A 20,285-nucleotide genomic window follows, 5' to 3' on the forward strand; every position below is an offset into this window, starting at 1 on the left:
GAGGGTGAGGGGCTGTAGTGGGCGCTGGGGGCAGTTGTTGGGGTTTGGGGGGCCACGGGGAGAGGGTGAGGGGCTGTAGTGGGCCCTGGGGGCGGTTATTGGGGTTCAGGGGGGACTTGGGGCCATGGAGAGAGGGGCTGTAGGGGTCTTTGGGGCCAGGGGCAGTTTTGGAGGGATTTGGGGGACATGGCAAAAGGGTCACGGGTTGTAAGTCTGTGAGGAAGAGTGAGGAGGATGGAGCTTTCTCGGGGGGGAGCATGAGAAAGTGAAGGGAAGGCAGTGAGGGGACCCCTGGGAGCTTGGGGTGTCCCGAGGGGCCCCTAGAGATGGGGGTGAACATCAGGAAAGGGACTGGAGGCCTCGAGGCGAGGGGGGTTCTTGGACATCTCACTTGCATTGGCTCCTTACAGGGCCTCAGGCAGCAGGACTTGAAGTGAGAGAGAGCTTAAATGTCAGTGCAACTCAGGCAGCAAAACCTTTCTTCAGGAAGGGAGMAATTTGAAGCACAGCTGCAAAACCTAACCCTTTCCACAGGGACTCCCCTCCTCTCCCACAGAAAGGACTCTTTGTCAGTAGGTCTCCTGACCTGGGGACATAGTGAACCTGTTGTGCAGTTGGTGTGGCAGAAATATCCCCTCTCAGCCTGCCAAGTGTCACTCAGCATGGTGACAGAGACACTCTCTTCAGTTATTAATTTTCTGCTGGAGCTTGAAGTCTCTTCCTTGTGAGACTGGGTTTTGCCGTTTGTGTCAATGAGACGTTTAAAATCACGCTTGCTCAAATTTTTGCTGCTAAAAAGGGGACTATTTTATATGCTCTCTCGCCAGTATTGTTACAGTGAGGTCTGCCAACAAATCCTGATGCCTCCTGTGTCTGTCCTGTGGCAGTTTGCACCTGCAGGTTGCAGCAGTCATAGTACACACTGAAATAATTCCCATGGTGATGAAAATGGTAGAAACATTGCAGTGCAGTTCCCTGTATGAAATAAAGTATTTTCTTTTGATGCCAATATTGAAAAGCAATAGGATTGAAACCAAAAGTAGAAATTAATGAGCAAAATGCAGTGAGAGACTAGTTTGAATGTATTTTTCATGTGGAAGGAGCAAGTATGTTATCTAAAATAGGTCCCGACTGATACTGAGCTCTTAAAAGGTAGTCTTATATTTAATTCTTAGATGCAAAGAGGTCTTAACTGTTGCCTGAAAAGGTAATGCCTGGCCTCTGGAATATTAACATGTCAAGGTACTTCTGTACATCAGACCTATGATCAAGAGAATTAAGACTGTGACTAAGAAATGACAGGAACTTTGCCATGTCTTCTCCTTCCCAGATAATCTCTCCTGTGGAACATCATCCTGTGAAAATCTAGCAAACGGCCTCCCMAAAAGTGGCTTACTTCCCAGAAACCATTCATAATGGATATAAAACACTTCCATGTTGAAGGGATCCTGCTAAAATCTAGCAAATGGCACAAAAAGAGTGGCATACTTCCAAGAACACCAAACTATTCATGATGGGTTTAAAATATTTACGTGTTGAAAGGCTTCAGTTAATGTTTTATAAGCATTGACTGTTCAGTTGTATAATGAAAATCAAGTTTAAAAGAAAGCTAGCCGCATACTTTGTTGTATAAACATGGTCTTGTTATTAAAAATGTGCCACGTCTATTGACAGCAGATTTCCCCATTGTCGGTTAAATTTAGTAGTGCTCTGTTGAACAGAAGTAACTCTGGAGGAATTGGGCGCTCTTAACTGTCTAAAAAGCTGACAGTCATTGTAAGCAATCTGGTTTTGGAAGAAAAAGCAACACAAGTTATGTACACTCTTCAAGGGCGTATGCTTAGGGAAAGGTATGAATGCAATCTTGTTATGTTTAGGTTTAAACTGTTTTTTTTCACACATCATTCTTGAACTGAATTGTCATGTCCCTAAAATCCAAAATGTGTTCTAATGCAGTAACATCAAAGCTTTCAATGTAAAAATGCTTTGTTCCTCTCTCCCTCTCCCCCAGGGGTTTCCGGAAATTTTTAAGAAATACTACCCTCAAAACCCTAAATTTTGAACATAGCTCACACCCTTATGTTTAGTGCATAACTGATAGAGGTTCTCTTCTGAGCCAAACATAGCAAGAGCTGTTATTTATTTTTTCAATTAATACCTGTGCCAGAGTTATGGAACTAAATATTATTGTAATTTCTGATTTGATAGTGTAATGGGAGATGGAGGACATCCTCTTCTTACAAAAGTCGTTGCTGATTTCTTATTTCTTTGAAAATCTTCTATGGCAAGCATTACTTCTAGATTATACCCCCAGCCTCACTGTTGTTTTTAGCCTAAGGGTTGTTCTTACTATTCAGTAGCAGCAAGTTAAAAACACTTTGTATCTCTAAAGAACATGGTTAATTTGTTTCTTTTTCAAGGACTCTGTATATAGTTTGCTCATGCTATAAATTATTAATCTCTTTTTTTTTTCTTCTTCTTTATTCTATGCATCTTCTCCATCTTCCACATACAGGGGTTTTTATGTTTTTCACCCAGCTTTCCACAGTCTTGAAGTTAAAGTTGAAGTCAATCTTTAATAGCACTGAAAGTAGGCTRAGAAATAATACTGCAAAAACTACTGCAATATAATCTTACAGGAGCACTTATATGTCAGAAAAGATAAGGCATAAGGATAGGTTGTCTTAACTTTCCTCGGAGAGTTTACAAAACTGAGGGGTGTATTTCTTAGGTGTTTCAAAGACTGAAGAAGTGAAAAGGAGAATGGGTCCCTAAGGAAGCAAGGTAATGCTTGGCAARGGAAGCAACTTTTACCTTGCAATGTTTAAGAAGTCTAATGCATTAGATTCTTTTTTTTGAAAAAGTAGTCACCCCGCATGCACTTTAATCAGCCTTCTGTTGCATCCTTTGACTTTGTGTTTCAAGATGTAAAAGATAGCTGGATCAAATTATGCCCGGGGAAATTCAAAGAATTCAAAGCAAGATCTGATTTCTGAAGTCCTGTGCAGTTTATTACAGCAAAAGTGATCTGAAACTTTTTTTTTTTTAAAAAAAAGGGGGGGGGAGAGGAACTTTTTCATTACTAAAAGCAGAGTAACTGATTTCAGTCTGCTTCAGCTGTGAAATACCAGTCAGCTCTCAGTGGGTGTGATAGGCTGCAGGCAGCAGAGGTCAGTGTGATACTCAGTAGAAGCAGAGTGCTGGAAACAAAAGGGCTTGGAATAAACAGCGGGGAAAAAAAAAAAGAAAATCCAGGAATTGTATTGTGAGATGTGACCATCTTCATTTTTCAGAGTAATTGATATGTTTTACTTCCATCTTAATGCTTTAAAACATTCCCTATTTTCTAAGAGAGTGGGCAAAGCRTTTAGTTACTGTTCACCTTGGGCATGAGAAGGGTGAGCATTGCAGTTCAGATCAAATGCAAGCTTTTTCCCTTGTATATCAAAGCAGATCAGCGATCCATCTGGCCATAAAAGGCTTTTAGCCAAGTTCTGATTTTAGTTTGTGCTGTTGAGAATGGTTGTGCAACCCTGGGTTTGACTCCTGCCTTGGCATTATAGGTTTACGCTCCAGAGGCCTCGTTGTACTTGTGCACAGACCTAGGCATATGTCTTGCACAAGTCTGCAATAATAGTTAGGATTCAAAAATATGTAAGTGTTTATAGGTTAATTTGGTAGTCAATCCAAATGTCAGTGCATAAAAACAGAATTTATGCAATTGCTTTTGAGAGTATCAGAATATCAGGTTAGGTTACTGTAAACATCTGCCATACTTTTTTTTGGGGGGGGTGGGGGTGCAAACCTGCATTTTTATTTTTAATACTGATTTCAACAGAGGCAGGTAGACCAATATTGAAATATTCTGGAAGATCATCACAACCTTAGTTTTGATCATGAAACTAGTTTACCAGAACATGCAATGCTAGCAGTTCAGCTGAACAATGTTTGTTTTCAAGCAACGTAATCCTCTTTGGCATTCCATTCTTTCACAATTGCCTGAGGATTTAAATAAAATCATTCAGAAGGATATTCAGGTTCTAAAATTAAGAAAACTAAAATCTAGGACTATGTTATCATTCCCTTGGAGAAATGTGTCTGTCATCTAATAGCAGGTACTAATTTTGATCTGGTTCAGCCTCTCCTTCTTGCACAGGAATCCTGTTCTGTCATATCAGACTTGGGTTTATTTGATAGAGATTTTAAAGTTTGTTGTCTGTATCCAGCCTTTCTAAGAGAGATATCTGTTCCAGTTTATTTCAAAGWTTGCTTTCTGCCTCCCACTGTGCAGTGACTGGTGTATGTGTTTGCCTGTTGTACYGTAACCAAAAATGCTTGGATTTCAGTGACGCTGTTTGCCTGCAGTGTCCGACACGTGATACTCTCGAGTATTCAAGTTTTTACTTGTCTTTCCCCCTGTTATTTAGCAGGGATATGATCGCATAATTACACGCAGTAGAGTTTGCACATGGTATGAAGTTACTGCCCGTCCGCCCAGATGAGATAACTGACTGTGTGCAGGCTTTAGCCTTCCTTGGTTGCAGGGTAAAGCACGTTAGTGTGGTGCACGTGATTTAAATTAACCTGTTTTACTTTGCAGCTGGGACAGGCTTCAGCACGCATGCAGTCAGTTACCGTGTCGGAGGCTGACCGGTGGCAACTCTGGAAGATGCACTAACCCCATTACTTGGGCTGGCGCGGAGCGCGGATGCGCCTCGCAGGCAGCTGCGGGAAGCGGCTTGGAAAGCAAGAAAGTACTTTTGAGGACTTGTGATTTCTGAACCTAGRAAAATTAGTAATAGACAAAGGCTGGATGGACTTCCTTTTTAATGAAGTGATTAAAAAAAATCCTAGGCTGAACAGGCTATTTTTAAGTAACCTGGTTTCTGATATTTTAATTAATGTTAGTATTTTTCCTGCCACCTTCTCCTACCACCTGTCTGGAGAGAGGGCTTTTTCTTTTTTTCTATTTTTTTTTCTTCCCCTGCTTTCTCCATATGGCATCCCTCAAAGATTCCTCTAAACTTCCTTCTTTCTTTTTCTGTGTCAATTTTAAAGTGGAAAAACAACCTAGAGCTTCACTCATATATCAAAACATCAAAGTGCAATAAAGTTAAAATACCTCTGAGCCTTCTCACATCGGTATTTTAATGGCTTTGTTGACTTGCTGAGGAAGTGAAGATGTAAAACAAAAATGCTCAGTGTGCTTCTGAGATGGTAACTGAGAATCAAAATCAGTAAGTAAATCATTGGCTTTCCATTCAGACACTAACTGGTTTTTGTGTTGTTTTTAACTGGTTTTGTTGTGTTTTTAAAGACCGCTTGTTTGGCACCAGATTTCCAAAATCCACCTCTGCTATTTTTACTTCTTAATTAAAGTTGCTTCCATATTCTTGTTACAAGAGATGCTGATGACCTGCAGTTTCCATTGCCTTCTCAAGCCCATATTTCAGTATTTGAACATTACAACAGCCAAASTGATGTTATTTTAAAAATTTGGTCCTTGCTGCCTGTAGTTTAGGCCAGACTTATTCTCCACATTAAAAATAATTGTATAAAACATATCTGTGGAGATATGTTTTTGTAAATGCTGAATGGATAAGCAGGAATGCAAGTATATGCTGCATATTCAGGAGATATTTGCTGTTCTCCATAAGGTTACTTCTATAACTTTGCTTCATATGAAGCATTTTGCCCTGTTCTTTCTACATGCTCTCAAAAGACTCCAATCAGAAAGTTTAGTTTATTTTCGAATGTTTATAATCTTGAGTGGCGTATACCAATATGCGTGTGTGGTTTTAGTTCTGCACCGGTTACTGAGTACACCTTGCACTCAATCTGTTCACTCGGATTGCAAAGGTAGCCTTGACTGAGGCAGTTTACAGAAATGGAGTCAAGTGGGACACTAGTGTTTAATTAAAAGCGTTCATAGCAGAGAAGGGTTTTTTTGTTCTGTGTGGTTTTTTTTAATTCAGAAGCCCTGTTTGGAAGGAGGAAATGTCAGGAGTGATTTTGATTATAAAATGGTGGTAATGTCACAGAAGATTTTGGTTATGTAGATGGACCTCAGTATCTGGGATTATAAACTAGGATGGAATAAATCTTTTTTTTTTTYCTTTTTTTTTTAATTAACTCATCAGTAAAAAAGAAAAAACAACTTTTATATATAATTCCCAGTAATTTTATTCACTTATCTGGCTAGCAGCTGCCATTAGCTGTTTATTAATGTAATTAACTGTTAAATCACTGATATTTGATGGCTTCATACAGGATTATACTGATTACTAACATATTGTTGCTTGAGGGAAGCTAGGTATCTTTTTCTGTTTTTTTTTTTTTTGGGGGGGGTTGTTTATTTTCATTTTGCTTTGAATTAATCTATATTCGTTGTTCAAAATGATACCTTGTGATACAACACATGGCATTGCTGTTTCCACCACAGTTTCCCAAACAGAGGTGGAGATTCTGGTGGGCATTGATTTACACTTGCACACAAAACTTCATACTGAGATGAAAAGTACTACAATAAAATGAATAATTTTTCAGATATTTTCTGTGAATATCTTTAAAATAAAGATACTCAGTGCATTCCTTTTGGAAGTCTCTTATTAAAAACAAAATACAGGCTCTGAGTTTCAGCAATATACACAAATAAAAAATATGCTGGGTTTGTAACATACATTTATGGTTGTGATATTCTTCTGCTTTAGCATCATATTGTTTTCATTTACCCGGACATTTTTATAAGTTGCTTTCAGGCTCACGGGAGGTAGGCATGAACAGTCATTTTTGAGTGAGTAGATCTGCTTAGGAAACTTCATTTTCTTACATCAGTCTTTGTAGAATGTGAATGGTTTTCAGTAATTATTAAATCTTCAGTTACCTTGCGGTTTGCCTAACTGATGGACAACTTGCAAGAGTGAGACTCACTTGCTAAAGCATTAGATTTCGATCAGATTAAATCTGAATCAGAGACTGAACTCAAATTACTAGGTTACGTTTTGATCTCCATCATAGAGGATGGCATCGTATCATGAAAGAAAGACTTGTGAAGCGGCAGAACTCCAAGTATGCCGTAACAGGACACTGAATTAGAAGGAGTGATTAATCAGCAAATACAAAGTGTCTTTTCTTTTTTTTTCTTATGTGGCTATATTTCTTGGAGTAGAACATGCCGTATTTTCCCTGTTGCTTGCTTCTCCATTCTTTGCAAACCTCCAAAAAGGTACTTTTTTTTTCTCCCTCTAGAACTATATCATTTTCCATAACTGACCACAAATTAAGACTACACTGTGTTTTCCCTCTTCTGATTTAGGTTTACATTTGCCATCTGGGACGAGAAGACCATAGCTCCTGCCGGTGGGGTTGATGATTACGTAGGCAGCTCCCTCTGCTCAGGGCTGTGCGGTACGCGTCTGTCTAGAGCCGTAGCTCGCCAAGCTAAAAGTGGTATAAACTGCTCCAAGCTGAGCTGGCACTTACTAATTTGAACAGGAGCTGGTGGAGTTGTAGTCTTTTTAGGCCACACCGGCATTAGAAAGAGGAATGGTTACTGTTTTTTATGCAAACATGGAGCAACCATATGGAGCAATAAGAAGTTACATGGAAAGCATGTTTTGCTAGTAGTAGCACACTGAACACTTCTCAAAAGTTAATCTGATTTTTTTTTTTTTTTTTTTATTTTAGCTTAGATGGGATGGAGGTACTCAGTCTGCTTGTGATCTTCACTACTTATTTTGTACTTAAATAGCAAGATTGGCAGATGAATGAACATCTGGAATCACTTACAAAACATCTATTTTGTAACACTTTTTTTTTCTAAGAAAGCCGAGGAACTTAAGCAAAGATTATTCAGAACCTAACTGAAAATAGTAATTTCAAGTTAATCATCTTATGCTAATTCTATTGCTTAGGATAATATTTGAAAACCCCATCCAAGTCAGGAACTCCACACAGTTACTGACATTCCTATGAATTAGTTTCAACTCATTCCCTTGCAGTAGGTAACTAATTTCTCCTGCAGTACTGTTGCAGGATATAGGGTGCACAGAAATGAAAGCCGGGATGTTGAGACTTAAATGTCTAAACACGGTATGAATGTAGCTGCAGTTAAACCTGTTTATATTTGAGAATGCAGATTTAGAGGTGTTGACTGAAGTTTAACAGGTCTGCAGCCGAGCTGAGAATAGAACTGGGGTCTCCACTTTCATGCTAAACGCTTCAATCAGTTTTGGATGCAGCTGAATGACATCTCAGTTGCCAGTTAAGTCCTCTTTTCTGTAGCTATCTGCAGACATGGTGTTCAGTTCCTTAATTTTATCCTTTGGTCTTGACCTGTTTGTATTGCAGTCGTACTCTGTGATTTGACACAGTCATCCACAAGGATCAATATTTGTACATGTTTATAAATTCACATTATTCACAGTGATTTGAATGGCTAGGAAGTTAGTCATGGGATACAAAGCAGTCTTTACGTTCGTTTCAAATGTGGCCAGAACTGATGTGTGATTTTCACCTGAGACGTGTATGAAGTGGGGTATTTAACATGCAGATTGGTCTGAGCTTAGCACCAGAAGTTAAATGGCTGGTTTGGGTAGCATCAATAAAGAAGGCAAGGACTAAATGGGCAGAGAAACCAAGAGTGCTGTTTACAGCAAGGCTGCATGTTATTGCAGTCCGTGACTGTTTATTCATCCTGTGGATTGTTTAACAAGGCAATTTCCAGCGCATCTTTGGCTCAGAACACTTAGAAGCTGTCAAAATGTCAACTGTGCCTGGAGAGTTTTGTCCAAAATGATGTTCTTTCCAACTGACCCCAGCAAGATCAACCTAATGTGATTTGGGGAGAATTCTTGCTAGAATAAGTACTGAAGAGTTGGTCACGTGGATTTTTCTTCTTAGTCTTCCAAAGTTTCAGCAAAGCCAAACTGAGCCAGGAAACATTTATCGATGGTAGTTTGGAGTCATCAGTCCACCACCATTAATCTCACCACTTTAAACTTAACCACTTGATGATTAAAATCTAGGTGCCAGGGTTTAACACCATTTCATGGTGAGTGCTAGCCTCTCCCCAGAAAGCAGAGAACTGCTCTGATGTTTCCTGGAGGCGCAGTAACCTGTGGGATATCTAGAGAATGGTCCAGCCGTGAATCACCTTGGGGTTCATGGTAAGCTTGAGGAATAAGAGACACAAGAAAGCGTTCTCGCTGAATAAGAAGGTGGCAGAGGTGTGTGTGTACACGGCCACGTGTCTTTTGGTAGCATACGATGCTCGAAGACTCTGATACCGCGCTTCAGAGTGATGTGAACTCAGATTTGTCCCTTTATCTGGTTTTGAGTGAGTTTCTCAAACTTTTTCATAGTGTGGCTTTAGGAAACTCATTTATCATTTCCTGACATTGTTATTCACTTAATAGCACATGTAATTGCTGAGTAGCTACTAACTTCAAGTTTCAGCTGCTTTTGAAGTAACAGAGTGCTTCAGATCTGCTGTGTGAATTGTGTCCGTAAAGGATAAGGAGGAAGTAAAGAATACGCTGGCAATAGTAGTACTGTAAAAAGCTGGAACAGTCTTATACTTTGCAGTGGTTACATTTTCTCTTTTATTCTGTTCTGCAGGTTCTTTCCCTTTCCATTTCTCCCTGCAGAGAKATATATCAGTCTTCTCAGCCTAGTCCTCTCGCTTCCCTGATCCCATCTCCCTCTTCCTTCTCTATTAGGGTTCTAGCAGCCTTTTGTTAAAATACCCAAGTATCTCAGAAGACTGCTATAAATGGTTAGCATTAMAAAATTGAGGAAAAAATGTGGATTGTTTTTTCACTTTTTTGTATCTGCTTCACTTTTTGCATTCGTAGGCATTGGAGTAGATAATCCTCTATTATTAGGATTATTAGGATAGGCAGCTATTCTACGTCTATGACTTTAAGCACTTGAATCATAACAAAAGCTGAAATAATCACAAGAAATATTAGTCATTGCTGAGATTTACTAATCAAAAGAACTCAAACTGTTTTCTTCCTTTCTTTGAGAGGAAAATAGGAAACTCCACCTGTTTTTGTACTTCGCCCTTTGGGGCTATGCTGATTCRTGTGATGTCCCTCACAGTAGCTGTTGTCTCCAAGGTCTGCTTTCTTCAGCCCTGACAGTCCAACAGCAGTAGTGTTTTGTGTGTCTGTGTGAATACTTGCCTTTTTGAGGACAGCCTGTAGGTGATGYGTTTGTGGAAGTCTAGGCTGGCTTCCACAGTTCCTTTCTGGATGTAAGTTGAAGCATGATGAAACTGGGTACCACCTTCCGGTTTATCTGGTGGATTTTTCCATTTGTGTCTTGGGACAAATGTGGCGTTTGAACGGCCATTTCCCATTCTGTCTAAACCGGTTCCGACATGGACCTACCCAAGCCCAGCTTCCTCTGAAAAGAAGCGTTTCTCTCAAGCTTACAAAGAATAACGAGGCAATGCAAATGGCACAGGCAAGGCACGTAGTGTGTGTGGGAGCTGATGATTTTGTGTGTTTGCTGGAATAAGATGTATAATTGCACATAGTTAATACATGCAACCTGGTGTTTCTGTAATTGTCACCTGCCATCCTGGCCGCTTTCCTTGTGCGTGCATCCTTTTGTTGGATTGGAGCAGGAGCTCTGTTTTTAATGCTTATATTATACTCACTGGAACTGGGCTTTAATCGTTATTGGTGCCTCTAGATACTTGGAAATCAAATACTGTACTGTTATTTTCAGCCTCATGTGGTCATAGATCCCTGTGTGAACAGGCCACCATAAAGATTATTGAAGCCCCGAATCTCTCRGTGCGCCTGTGGTAATATGAGGCACCACGTATGTTTGTAATACAGCTTGGGAAACTGAGGCAAGGACAGACCATGAGGCCACCTAAGATCACATGAGAAAATACTATCACTGGGTCATTAGTAAGTAGGAGTTGTTATGCAAATTGAAATACCATGACTGTTGCCCATGGTAGTAATATTTCATAGACTTGTGCCTACTTGCACTGCAATTTGCCCTTTTTTAAGAGACAGTATTGCTTCATTTATCTTTCTCTAGGTAGCCAAGTTTTTACAGTTCAGTGTGCTGCTGGAAGTTACATCAATAGGCTCCTCTTTAAGTATCTTGTAAGGTAGGCTTTCCGCTGATGTCCAGGACCGATTCACTGGATTTTCTTGTGTGCATCCACTTAAGCTGTTTATTGTGCCCATATTTCCCTTCCCTGCTTGAAAAGGTTTGGCTACGTGTATCAATAATTGTTGGCTTGTCGAAGCAATTTTACGTTCCTTGTCTCAAGTTCCCACTTTGCTGAGCCACAAGCAGCATCTCTTTCCTGGGGGGATCCTGGCTCGGTTAAAGCATTCGCCATACAGCTTGTACTCAAGTTCATGCTCCCTTTTTTTAAGAGTCTGTGTAAAGGTGCACAGATAGCAGTTACATGCCCAGTGTGAGTGTGAGGACTTGTCTAGATACTTACCAGGTCGTTTSCTAGCTCTTGAACTTCTGACGTATTCCTTCCTTAATCCTCTGTGATCTGATCGTCCCATAACTTAGCACCATTCTTCTTCTCAGCCCTGGAGTTACAAGACATTCTCCATGGTATTTCATTCATCTTTTTCACTCTCCCTTGGACTTTTTGTGCCTTTGGCAGGTGGCCAGGCGAGTAATCTTTAGAAATGATGCTAAAGGCTGATTGCCTCTGTGGATGTCTAGGTGCTTCTTGGCACTGAAGAGCCGGGAGACTGAGGGGAATGATGCCTTCTGGCCCCATGAGCTCTCCAGGGAACAGCAAAGCACTTTCGAAGATCTCCTTTGGAAACCACTCCACATTTGGTTTCAAGGATGGACAACAGCTTCATACAGTGGATAAACTTAGAGGGAAGAGGCTTAATTAAGCCACATGATACTTTCCCCAGTATTTTTTTTTCTTTTGACCTTGGTTTCACTTGAAGAACTTTGTCTAGTTAAACTGCCTGGTTAAAGCTGTGGCCTCCTTTTGTATTTTCTTTAAACTGATTTAATTTTGTCTTATTTTTTAAGAGCAGGACATGCCAAAAAAGTTAAATTCTAACTTACTTGAAATTAAAGTATAACCCACTGTGGCCAGGAAGTGAAAAGGAATTAGCTGCTCTTAGARTTTGTTGGCACAAAAAAGGATTTGGGAGTATAACCGTATGGGTCAGTTCACTCACTGAAAGAATGGCCTCTAGCAGAGCAGCTTTTTTAGGCAATATGAATTAAACTGGTTTCGCTAATGAATTAAACTGTATTGAGAGGATTTAAAAAAAAATGATGTCGTAGTGTTGTGGCTTTGTTTTTACTAGGATTTTGCAAGCGCAGCTATGCTAGTTTGAAGGGTGTTTAAATTCTCCTAACTGACGTGATGTTGGCACTACTTTTARKWGYRSAKWWWAWMTYTTTTTTTTTCTAGCTCAGATAAGTGTATGCAAAGAATTACCCAGCAATAGCTATTGTGCTTTAAATTTAGGCTAACTGTAGTACAAATTAAAGTGTATATAAGGCGCAAAGAAAATCAGGGCAAGCCAGTGGTAGAGTTTTTACTGATATTACTAAATCAGTTAAATTTGTATACAGGGCCCAGGTACAATCTTCCTAAGTATCTGAGACCCCTTGACCTTTTTCATATACTGAGCAACTGCCTGTCTCTCTTTGAATTCTTTCTTTTTAAAGTATTTTTCTATATTTAGCTGACTATGTGACAGAGTTCAGTTAAAATCCTTCTTTTTAAGGCAGAATGTCAGAAATACTTGACCATTTGAAGTGGGCTGTGAATCCTGTGAGGAGTCTTTTTGTTATTAAAGTCTAGGCACACTTATAGTGATACTTCATGAGCCCATGAGAGTATTACATCTATAAACAGGAAGATTTAGTTGGCTTTACATCATTCTTGAAAGCCACAACCAGGTACAGCGTGATCCAGTGGATGAACCTCATCGCGTTCTCTCATCTTGCTCGGAGTTTCATCCGTGGTTAATATCTTGTATAAGCAGAAACATGCAAACTTATCGTGTCCTAACTACTGATGGTTTTTTCCCTTTGCTCTTTACATTTAGATGGCATTTTAGATGAGGCAACAAGGAAAGACCTTTTTACCGACACTTTCTGTAAAGTTTGCGGGGCAGTGCTGCAGTTTGAGTCCCAAAGGATGTCACATTACGAGGTAGGCTGCAAGGGAGGATCYCTCCTAGCAAGCACTGGGGCTTTTTTGTTTGTTCTGGGTTTTTGCATTGTGTTGTAACAGGCCATTTACAGCTTTCAGTAGTGAATTCCTCAAAACTTGTTCTAGACTTAGACCTTATCCAGAAYTGAATGCTGTGAACGTTGTGGATTTGGTGGTGAAGGGTAGTCACCTGCATATTGCAGTATGACTGTAGAAGAAACTAAACTCTTTCAAGCCATGATGTGGTTGAAGCACATCTGCACCATGTTACCCAGAACGTATGGATGGCATGGGGCAGCRCTCAATGCAGAGGCCGTGCCTTCGTACCCTGCACCTAGCAATGCACACATGCTGCTCTCTGTGCATCYGTGTCTGTGTGAGGCAGGCTGCGTGAATCATGCTGAAGGCATTTCTTGCCCACAAGTGCCTTGGGATATTGCCATAGATGTGGGAAAGCATGCTTTATTTTGAAATTTTGMCTTGAGTGTGTGCAGATTTGTGGGTGCAGGTATTTCTTTCTTCTTCTCTCTCCTGGTAAAAATTAAARTTCAAGATGTTGGTTGCTCTTGGGRAACTTTCTTACTGTTCATAGTACTGGTTAACACTTGCAAGGTTTTGTGTTTCCTTACYTCCATTTAACCTAGGCAGGAGATGTACTCTCAGCACTTCACAAAGTTCAGACTGTCAGCTTGAATTTTTGTTTCTTGGATCTGAATCCAGTTGAGAATAATAGATGCTGTTGTGAACACCTGATTTCATCATTACAGAAAGAATTGATAAGGAAATAACTGGCTCTTTCTTCTCAGTCATGTTTGTGTTGGCTAGCCAGGTGTGATATGGGACCTTGTTCTCTTTGATAATATTTGCTCTACTACCCTGGACTGCACTTCAGAATCACTGATAGTCACTTGGAAGGCATCGGATCAGAGAAGACAGGTTGCTTGTTTTGCTTGGAAGGATACCAGTGTATACTGTGGCATGTGGATAAGTGCAGGAGTGTGAAGGTTGAGGGTTGGAGGAGCAGCTAAGAATTAAGAACGAAGTGCAGTTAAGGGAAGTGTATGTAACACCTAATTTTAGGTACCTGGACTCTGGTATCCTCAGTCGAAAGGTGTTGAAATCATCTCAGCTGGAAAAGCTGGAAATACTAAGTCACCCGGAGGGGAAAGCTGTTTCTCTCTATTGACTGTACAGGCGGAAAAGGCTTCCTGTTCGGTCGTGCTGCCTGTCAGTCCTCTGTGCCATGATATAGGATGGCCYTGATGTCAAGCACCAAGGTTTTGTGGTAAGGACACTCAGCAGACTCGTTCTGTGACTTGGGTGCAGTCTTCTCCTTAACCGCTGTAGCGTTCCTGTCTGTAGGGGGACATGTCTGGATTTGTTGGTTCCCCAAAGAGTTGAATGTAGATGACTCTGAGAGCTGTCTGGGAGAAATTGTTAAGAGTAATGCTAAGCGTTATATAACTGACTGAAAAATAGGATAGTTACGTCAGCTGGCCTTTATCTGCTGTGGCTCTGCTTTATACAAATACGATCAGCAAGTGCTGAAAGCAGTTTTTGACAAATGAAATCCTAGTCATTGGATGTACCAATGCCTGGCTCCTTGTTAATGAAGCAGAGATAATTCTAATCTCTTTCCAGGGCAAAAAACATGCTCAGAAAGTTCGGCTTTACATCCAAATGCACAGTGAGAAGGAAGAGAGGCAGGAGCATGGGAAACAGAAGAGAGAAGATTGTATCAATTTTCAGGTGACTCTTCCCTCAGACCACTCACTAAAACGTTTCCTTGTACTTCAGCGAATGCCTGAAACTGAGCTTGCCTTTGCTTGATTTCAGATGGATGGAAGAGAAGCAGTGGACAAAAACAAGTACTGCAATCTCTGCAACATGATTTTTACTTCCCCAGTTGTCGCTTTATCTCACTACTTGGGAAAAATCCATGCTAAAAAACTAAAGCGATTATCAGGAGACCAAGCCCAGATGTCAGCTCAGCAAACGCAGCCTGTCTCTGGTGAGAACTAAACAGTTAGGTCCTACAAGTGCATGTCCTTGCCTATCACTCTGAAACAAGTATAGTGAAGTACCTTCCTACACCTGCTATGTCTCTGTGTTTTCCTGTTGTGCTGAAGTCGTGGAGCTGCCACGTGAGAACTCGTTAGATGGATAAACAAAGACATTGCTCTGTGCAGTTCAGCTACAAAGGTTTCTTGCTTTCCAATTCCTCGTTTTTCATTGACTGAAGCTAAAGACAAATATCTCAAATATGGTATTAATGAACAGTGTCCGTTGTTGTTCTGRGAATTTCATTGCAGCCCAAAGCAGATGTTGTTCTGTTTGATAAATTATGTTCATTAACTGAAACTAGTCAYGTACAAGATGCTGAACATAGCATAGCATAGCTATGGATGGAGCATAGCATAGGTGTTCTGAATCACCTTATGCAAGGTGAAACCCTCCTTTGGACTGTATAAGGACCTTAAAATGACCAATCATCAAAAACAGATGATTAATACTGTTATCTAATGGTGGGGTTTCTGAATACTCCAGAGCTGTGTCCCTTATCAGTCTGCGCTCTCACATCCTTGCAAGAACCAAGAGATTTTATAGTCTCTTACAGGTTGGTCTCCTTTCCAGCCCTGTAGTTCTGCAGTCACTTATTTGTTTCATTCTAGCCTTTGCTTTGTTGTGCTGTCAGCAGGYTTATCCTCTACTTCCACGTCTCCAGCTTTGCCGAAGCCCTCAACTGAGAAGCCCTTGCTGACTTCAAAAGCTGAAGAGTCTTCATCGTCCTCCAGCACAAGTTTAGAGTTAAATGATCCAGACAAGTACTGCAAGCTCTGCTGTGCTCCCTTCAATAATCCACTGATGGCCCATCAGCACTATGTTGGTAAGAAACACAGAAGAAACGAAGCACGTAAAAAGATGATGGAGGAGCTGGGAGACAAAGCTGTCCCTACAGAATCCAAAACAAATGGTAAGCAAGACATAAAGAAGTATTACAGACACTTTTGATTGTCGCTTTAGTGCTCAGCTCTCATTTATGCAATAAAATACTCTGTTTTGTGCAAGAAAATGACAGGCTTCTCCTGTGCTGTAGAACAAGTTTATTTCTTTTTTTTTTCCTGTTTCTTCTGTGCACTGTTAAACACCTCTGTCTCTGATAGCATTAGGTAGTAAATATTTCCTGTTGACTTGGAGACCCAAATCCAGTCCTTACTGAGCTCTGCAGTCAGATTCAAAGGAGTATAAAAAATAACCCGATCTCCCAAACCACCCATATCTGTATATATGTATCTGTGAAGCTTCTATAAGCTTGTGGTGGAAACTCCACCACTTCCATAGGCAAGATAGCCCAGGACTTACTAATTTTTATCTTCTTAATCTTCAAACCCTCTACTCACATTTAACCTAACTTTCTCTGGCCACAGTGCATCTCTTCACTGTGCACAGAGCAAGAAGTAGAGGCAGGAAATGGTTCATTACTTTCCTTTATTTTCTTTTCACATTCTTTAAATAATTGAAACTGGTATTGTGTCTTACCTTAATCCTTTGTTCACCAAAATGATCATYATAATTATTTCAATCTTTTCACATTAGCAAAATATGTTTTCTAGACTGTCATAGTTCTCCAGCCTCCCCTGAGGACTGTCTTATATAGTTAGTCTATATCTTTCTTGAAACATTATCCAAAGCCCAAACCTTGTTCCTGTACCAGTGCCACTGCCAACAACTTCCATGGAGCATCATCTGGTGCTGTGTAGGACAGGGAGAGCTGTTGACCCTTTCTTTAATAGGGAATTGAAAATCCTAGTTAATAATCAAAAGTCATTGTTAGTGTAAACCAGCTCTAAGTAAATCTTGATGGAACTTAAATGGAATAATACATTTTGATGCAAAGCAGTATCCCATTGGAATTAATGGTGCATTTTACTAATGGATGAAGCTCTTGGGTTTGTGTGGTGGGAAAAAGTTGCCTGCTGATTTTCTTGTGTTTGGATCTATGGATGGCACAGCTTGTAGGAGAGGGGGAAATGACACAAGGTTTTCCTCATCTCCTGTCTTATATTTGCTGGAAACCCTGTGTACTGTATTCATAATGCCCTGTGTTGATAGCTCCCTCAACATCTTCTGCCCAGGGTTGAACTAACTCTGCATGAACTTTTGAGCAGCTAATGTTTGAACTGCTCTTATTTGAATTAAATGCAGATTGACAGGATTGGTGTCTGTGGGTGCTCGCTCTGAGTAAGGTATYTACAATAGCATTTAATCTTTCAGTATAGTTTGTTTTCATCAGAACTTGTTAACAGTGTACAAGAATTATTTTGGATAATTTCAGTCGTCAGAAATATTCTCTTTGTTAATGTTTAGTCTGTGGTTATGCTGCAGCCCTGTACTTCACCAGCTGCCTTCATAAATACTGTTCTAGTGTAAAATGGAAATACATTGCAGCAGAGAACTTTATYTGTCTCTAAAAGCTGTTTATGTGGACATTATGTTATGACTCTTGCATGGGGAAGGATGTGATATGTTTTAAGTTTTGCCTTTTTTTTTCTTTGAAGTCTCTCTAACCTACACCTCTCTTTTTTTTTTGTTGTTTTTTTCCCTTAGTTGGGGTTGGTCATTACATATGTCCTATATGTAACATCACACTTACATCCATAGAAATGTACCAGTCCCACATGCAAGGAAATAAGCACCAGACTAAGTAAGTCTCTTATCACTCTTCAGCTGTTGTTTGTGCTTTCAAGTTCCTGTGAAAGAGCTTGTCTTCTGTATTAGGCCTGCTGGGTGCTCTTAAGTGACTTTGACTAGTTACTGTGTATTTTTGTGCTGGCTTTAAGGGGCACTGTCCATTTAAACATTATACTTCTAATTGAAATTCAGTTTTGGAGGTCTCACGGTCACATCTTCAATGGCAGTCCACAGGAAAGGTTTTGACACTACACAGTTTTTCTGGCCTTTTTTTTTTTTTTTTTTTTTTTTTTTTTTCCCTTTCCTCCTCGGAGACAGCAGCATCTATTCTTGGCAACTTTAGTACTCAGACTGGGAGGAAATGGTCTGTGCTGTAAGGTTCCTCTTGACACAGGGAGTAAGACCTTAATCCAGAAAAGTGAGAGGTTTYCATTGACTGACAACAGGACTTCAGCATTCATCAACGAAACATCTTATTTTTGGCATAAGATGATTTATGGGTTAGGTGATTTCTTTTAACCTAGAAAAGGGTTTGTAGGCTGTATTAATTGCAGAATGGATATTGTGATTTATCCATTGATGAGTAAAGATATACTTGTTGGAGACAGCTGTGTAAGTGTAGACCAAGTACCAAGATTATTTTCACATTARGGATTTTAGTAAGATACATTTTAAGCTAGAGTACAATATTAAYGTGACTGGCATATTACTGATATGACTTTAATTGTTTAGTTAATGAGTTAGAGTCCCAAGAAAACACAAGAGTGTAGGGAAATGCTGCAGGGTTATTTATGTTTTAACAAAATGAATGTATAAAGCTGGTGAATTAAGACAACGCAAGAGGCATTTAAGGGAGGGGTATTTGGAGCTGCTCTTCCCAATGAGGGTATCTTTGTCATCTAACCACCTAATCTTCCAGTCTGGGGAAATGGCGAGTAAAATATAAACTGGTAGTTAGTTTTGCCTTGGGAAGAAGCTTATCGTGTTTTCTAGCAATCCGGATTTGTTTCATTTCTGCTGTGAAGTCATTCACTTCACCAGAAATAACTAATACAACAGTCCAACAGAATGAACCTCCTATGCAAACGGGTGTCTTTGTAACTTGGCAGTCAGTRGGTAATGTAATTGTTTAGTATCTGCACCTAATAAGAGATTAGTTAATGAGGGAGGATGTTAAATTTTCTTTCTGAAAATAGTTTTAAAATGTATGCAGTCATTTTAAAAGCTTCTTTTACTCTGTGTCCCATGTCAGAAGAAATACTTTTGGTCTTCATGAAGTTACTTCAGATCTTCAGTTTCACAGAGGGTAGAATCTGTCCACTATAACTTCAGCTGACTTTACAATTATGGTCATACAGAGCAGGGTACGTGTGGCTATACAGAGCAACACGCTTGAAATATGTTCTTTTCCTACCTGTGGAAATATAAATTGTCTATTATCGTATATGTCTTTCTACCTTCCTGACTTCTTAAAATAACCAGACCCTAAGCAAATAAATTAGTATTAATGGCTAAGACTTCCTATCCTTTTCTTGCAGAGAAACGMCCGTTGTCAGTCTCGCGAAGAGTTCAAAGAAAGTTTATGACTCCTTTCAAGATGAACTAGCAGATTACATTAAAGTACAGAAAGCTAGAGGTCTGGAGTCAAAAACACCTTTTCGAAAGACAGAAGAGGAAGTGCTTCAAGGTGAAGATGTCGAGGGAAGAAGTGACCCTGGTGAGGTTTTACCTTCAGACTTTACACGGGAACAAACCCAGCATTCCAGCCTCTGCTCAGAAACACRCTCACCTACAAACACGGGGGAAAAGTCACCAGCTTGTGAGAATACACCAGAAAAGATGCCCGATTGTCACTGTAACGTGGGATATTGTATAAAAAAGCAAGCAGCTGAGGTGGCTACCATCAGTGATGAGGACTTTGGCTTATCAGTTGCTAAATCTAATGGCTCCCATGGACTTGTGTCTCCTGAAACTGCTATCAGTTCCTACAAAAAGGAACAGAAACTTCTGGGAAAACATATTAAGGAGGAAAAATATATCGACGAAGAACTGAAGTATGAGAAAAAAGGCACAAAGCAGAAAAGAAAGGAAAACAGCAAAGATGAAGATTCTGGAACGGAAAGTGAGAAGCAAAAACGAGTGAAGGTGGACATAGACTTGATAAATGAGAAGAAATCAAAATTTTACAGAGACAAAAGGCTTAAAGAAAGCCCTAGTGAAAAAGAGAGCAAAAAGCACAAAAAAGATAAAAAGAAACCACAGCCAGATGGCAAAACAGAGGAGGAGCTGCTTTGGGATGAATCTATCCTGGGATACTGATACAGGTTTTGCTTAGCTTTAAGAAGCTGATTCTGTGTCTAGACTCTCTTAACCATTGTTTACTATATGATGACTCTTTTTTTTTTTTTTT

The 20,285-nt window shown here is 40.0% G+C and overlaps 1 protein-coding gene and 1 long non-coding RNA gene across 2 annotated transcripts; both read left to right on the top strand.

The window, feature by feature from the left end:
- The first annotated feature begins 178 nt into the window (after positions 1–178).
- LOC146590401 (uncharacterized) lies at positions 179–1,982 on the top strand. The gene is made up of 2 exons (XR_014897021.1): positions 179–1,242; positions 1,331–1,982. It is a non-coding gene; the product is annotated as an uncharacterized LOC146590401 (long non-coding RNA).
- A 237-nt stretch (positions 1,983–2,219) lies between these two features.
- KRCC1 (lysine rich coiled-coil 1) lies at positions 2,220–20,285 on the top strand. Its single transcript, XM_085314604.1, has 8 exons — positions 2,220–2,245; positions 2,750–2,784; positions 13,077–13,183; positions 14,825–14,932; positions 15,020–15,194; positions 15,879–16,157; positions 17,792–17,888; positions 19,414–20,285. The coding sequence occupies exons 1-8, from the start codon at positions 2,220–2,222 to the stop codon at positions 20,192–20,194; spliced, it is 1,608 nt and encodes a 535-aa protein (XP_085170730.1). The 3' UTR covers positions 20,195–20,285.

Source organism: Rhea americana, unplaced genomic scaffold (assembly GCF_003343005.1).
Source record: "Rhea americana isolate MKP2758 unplaced genomic scaffold, rheAme1 scaffold_41, whole genome shotgun sequence".
In the NCBI taxonomy this organism is placed as follows: Eukaryota; Metazoa; Chordata; class Aves; order Rheiformes; family Rheidae; genus Rhea; species Rhea americana.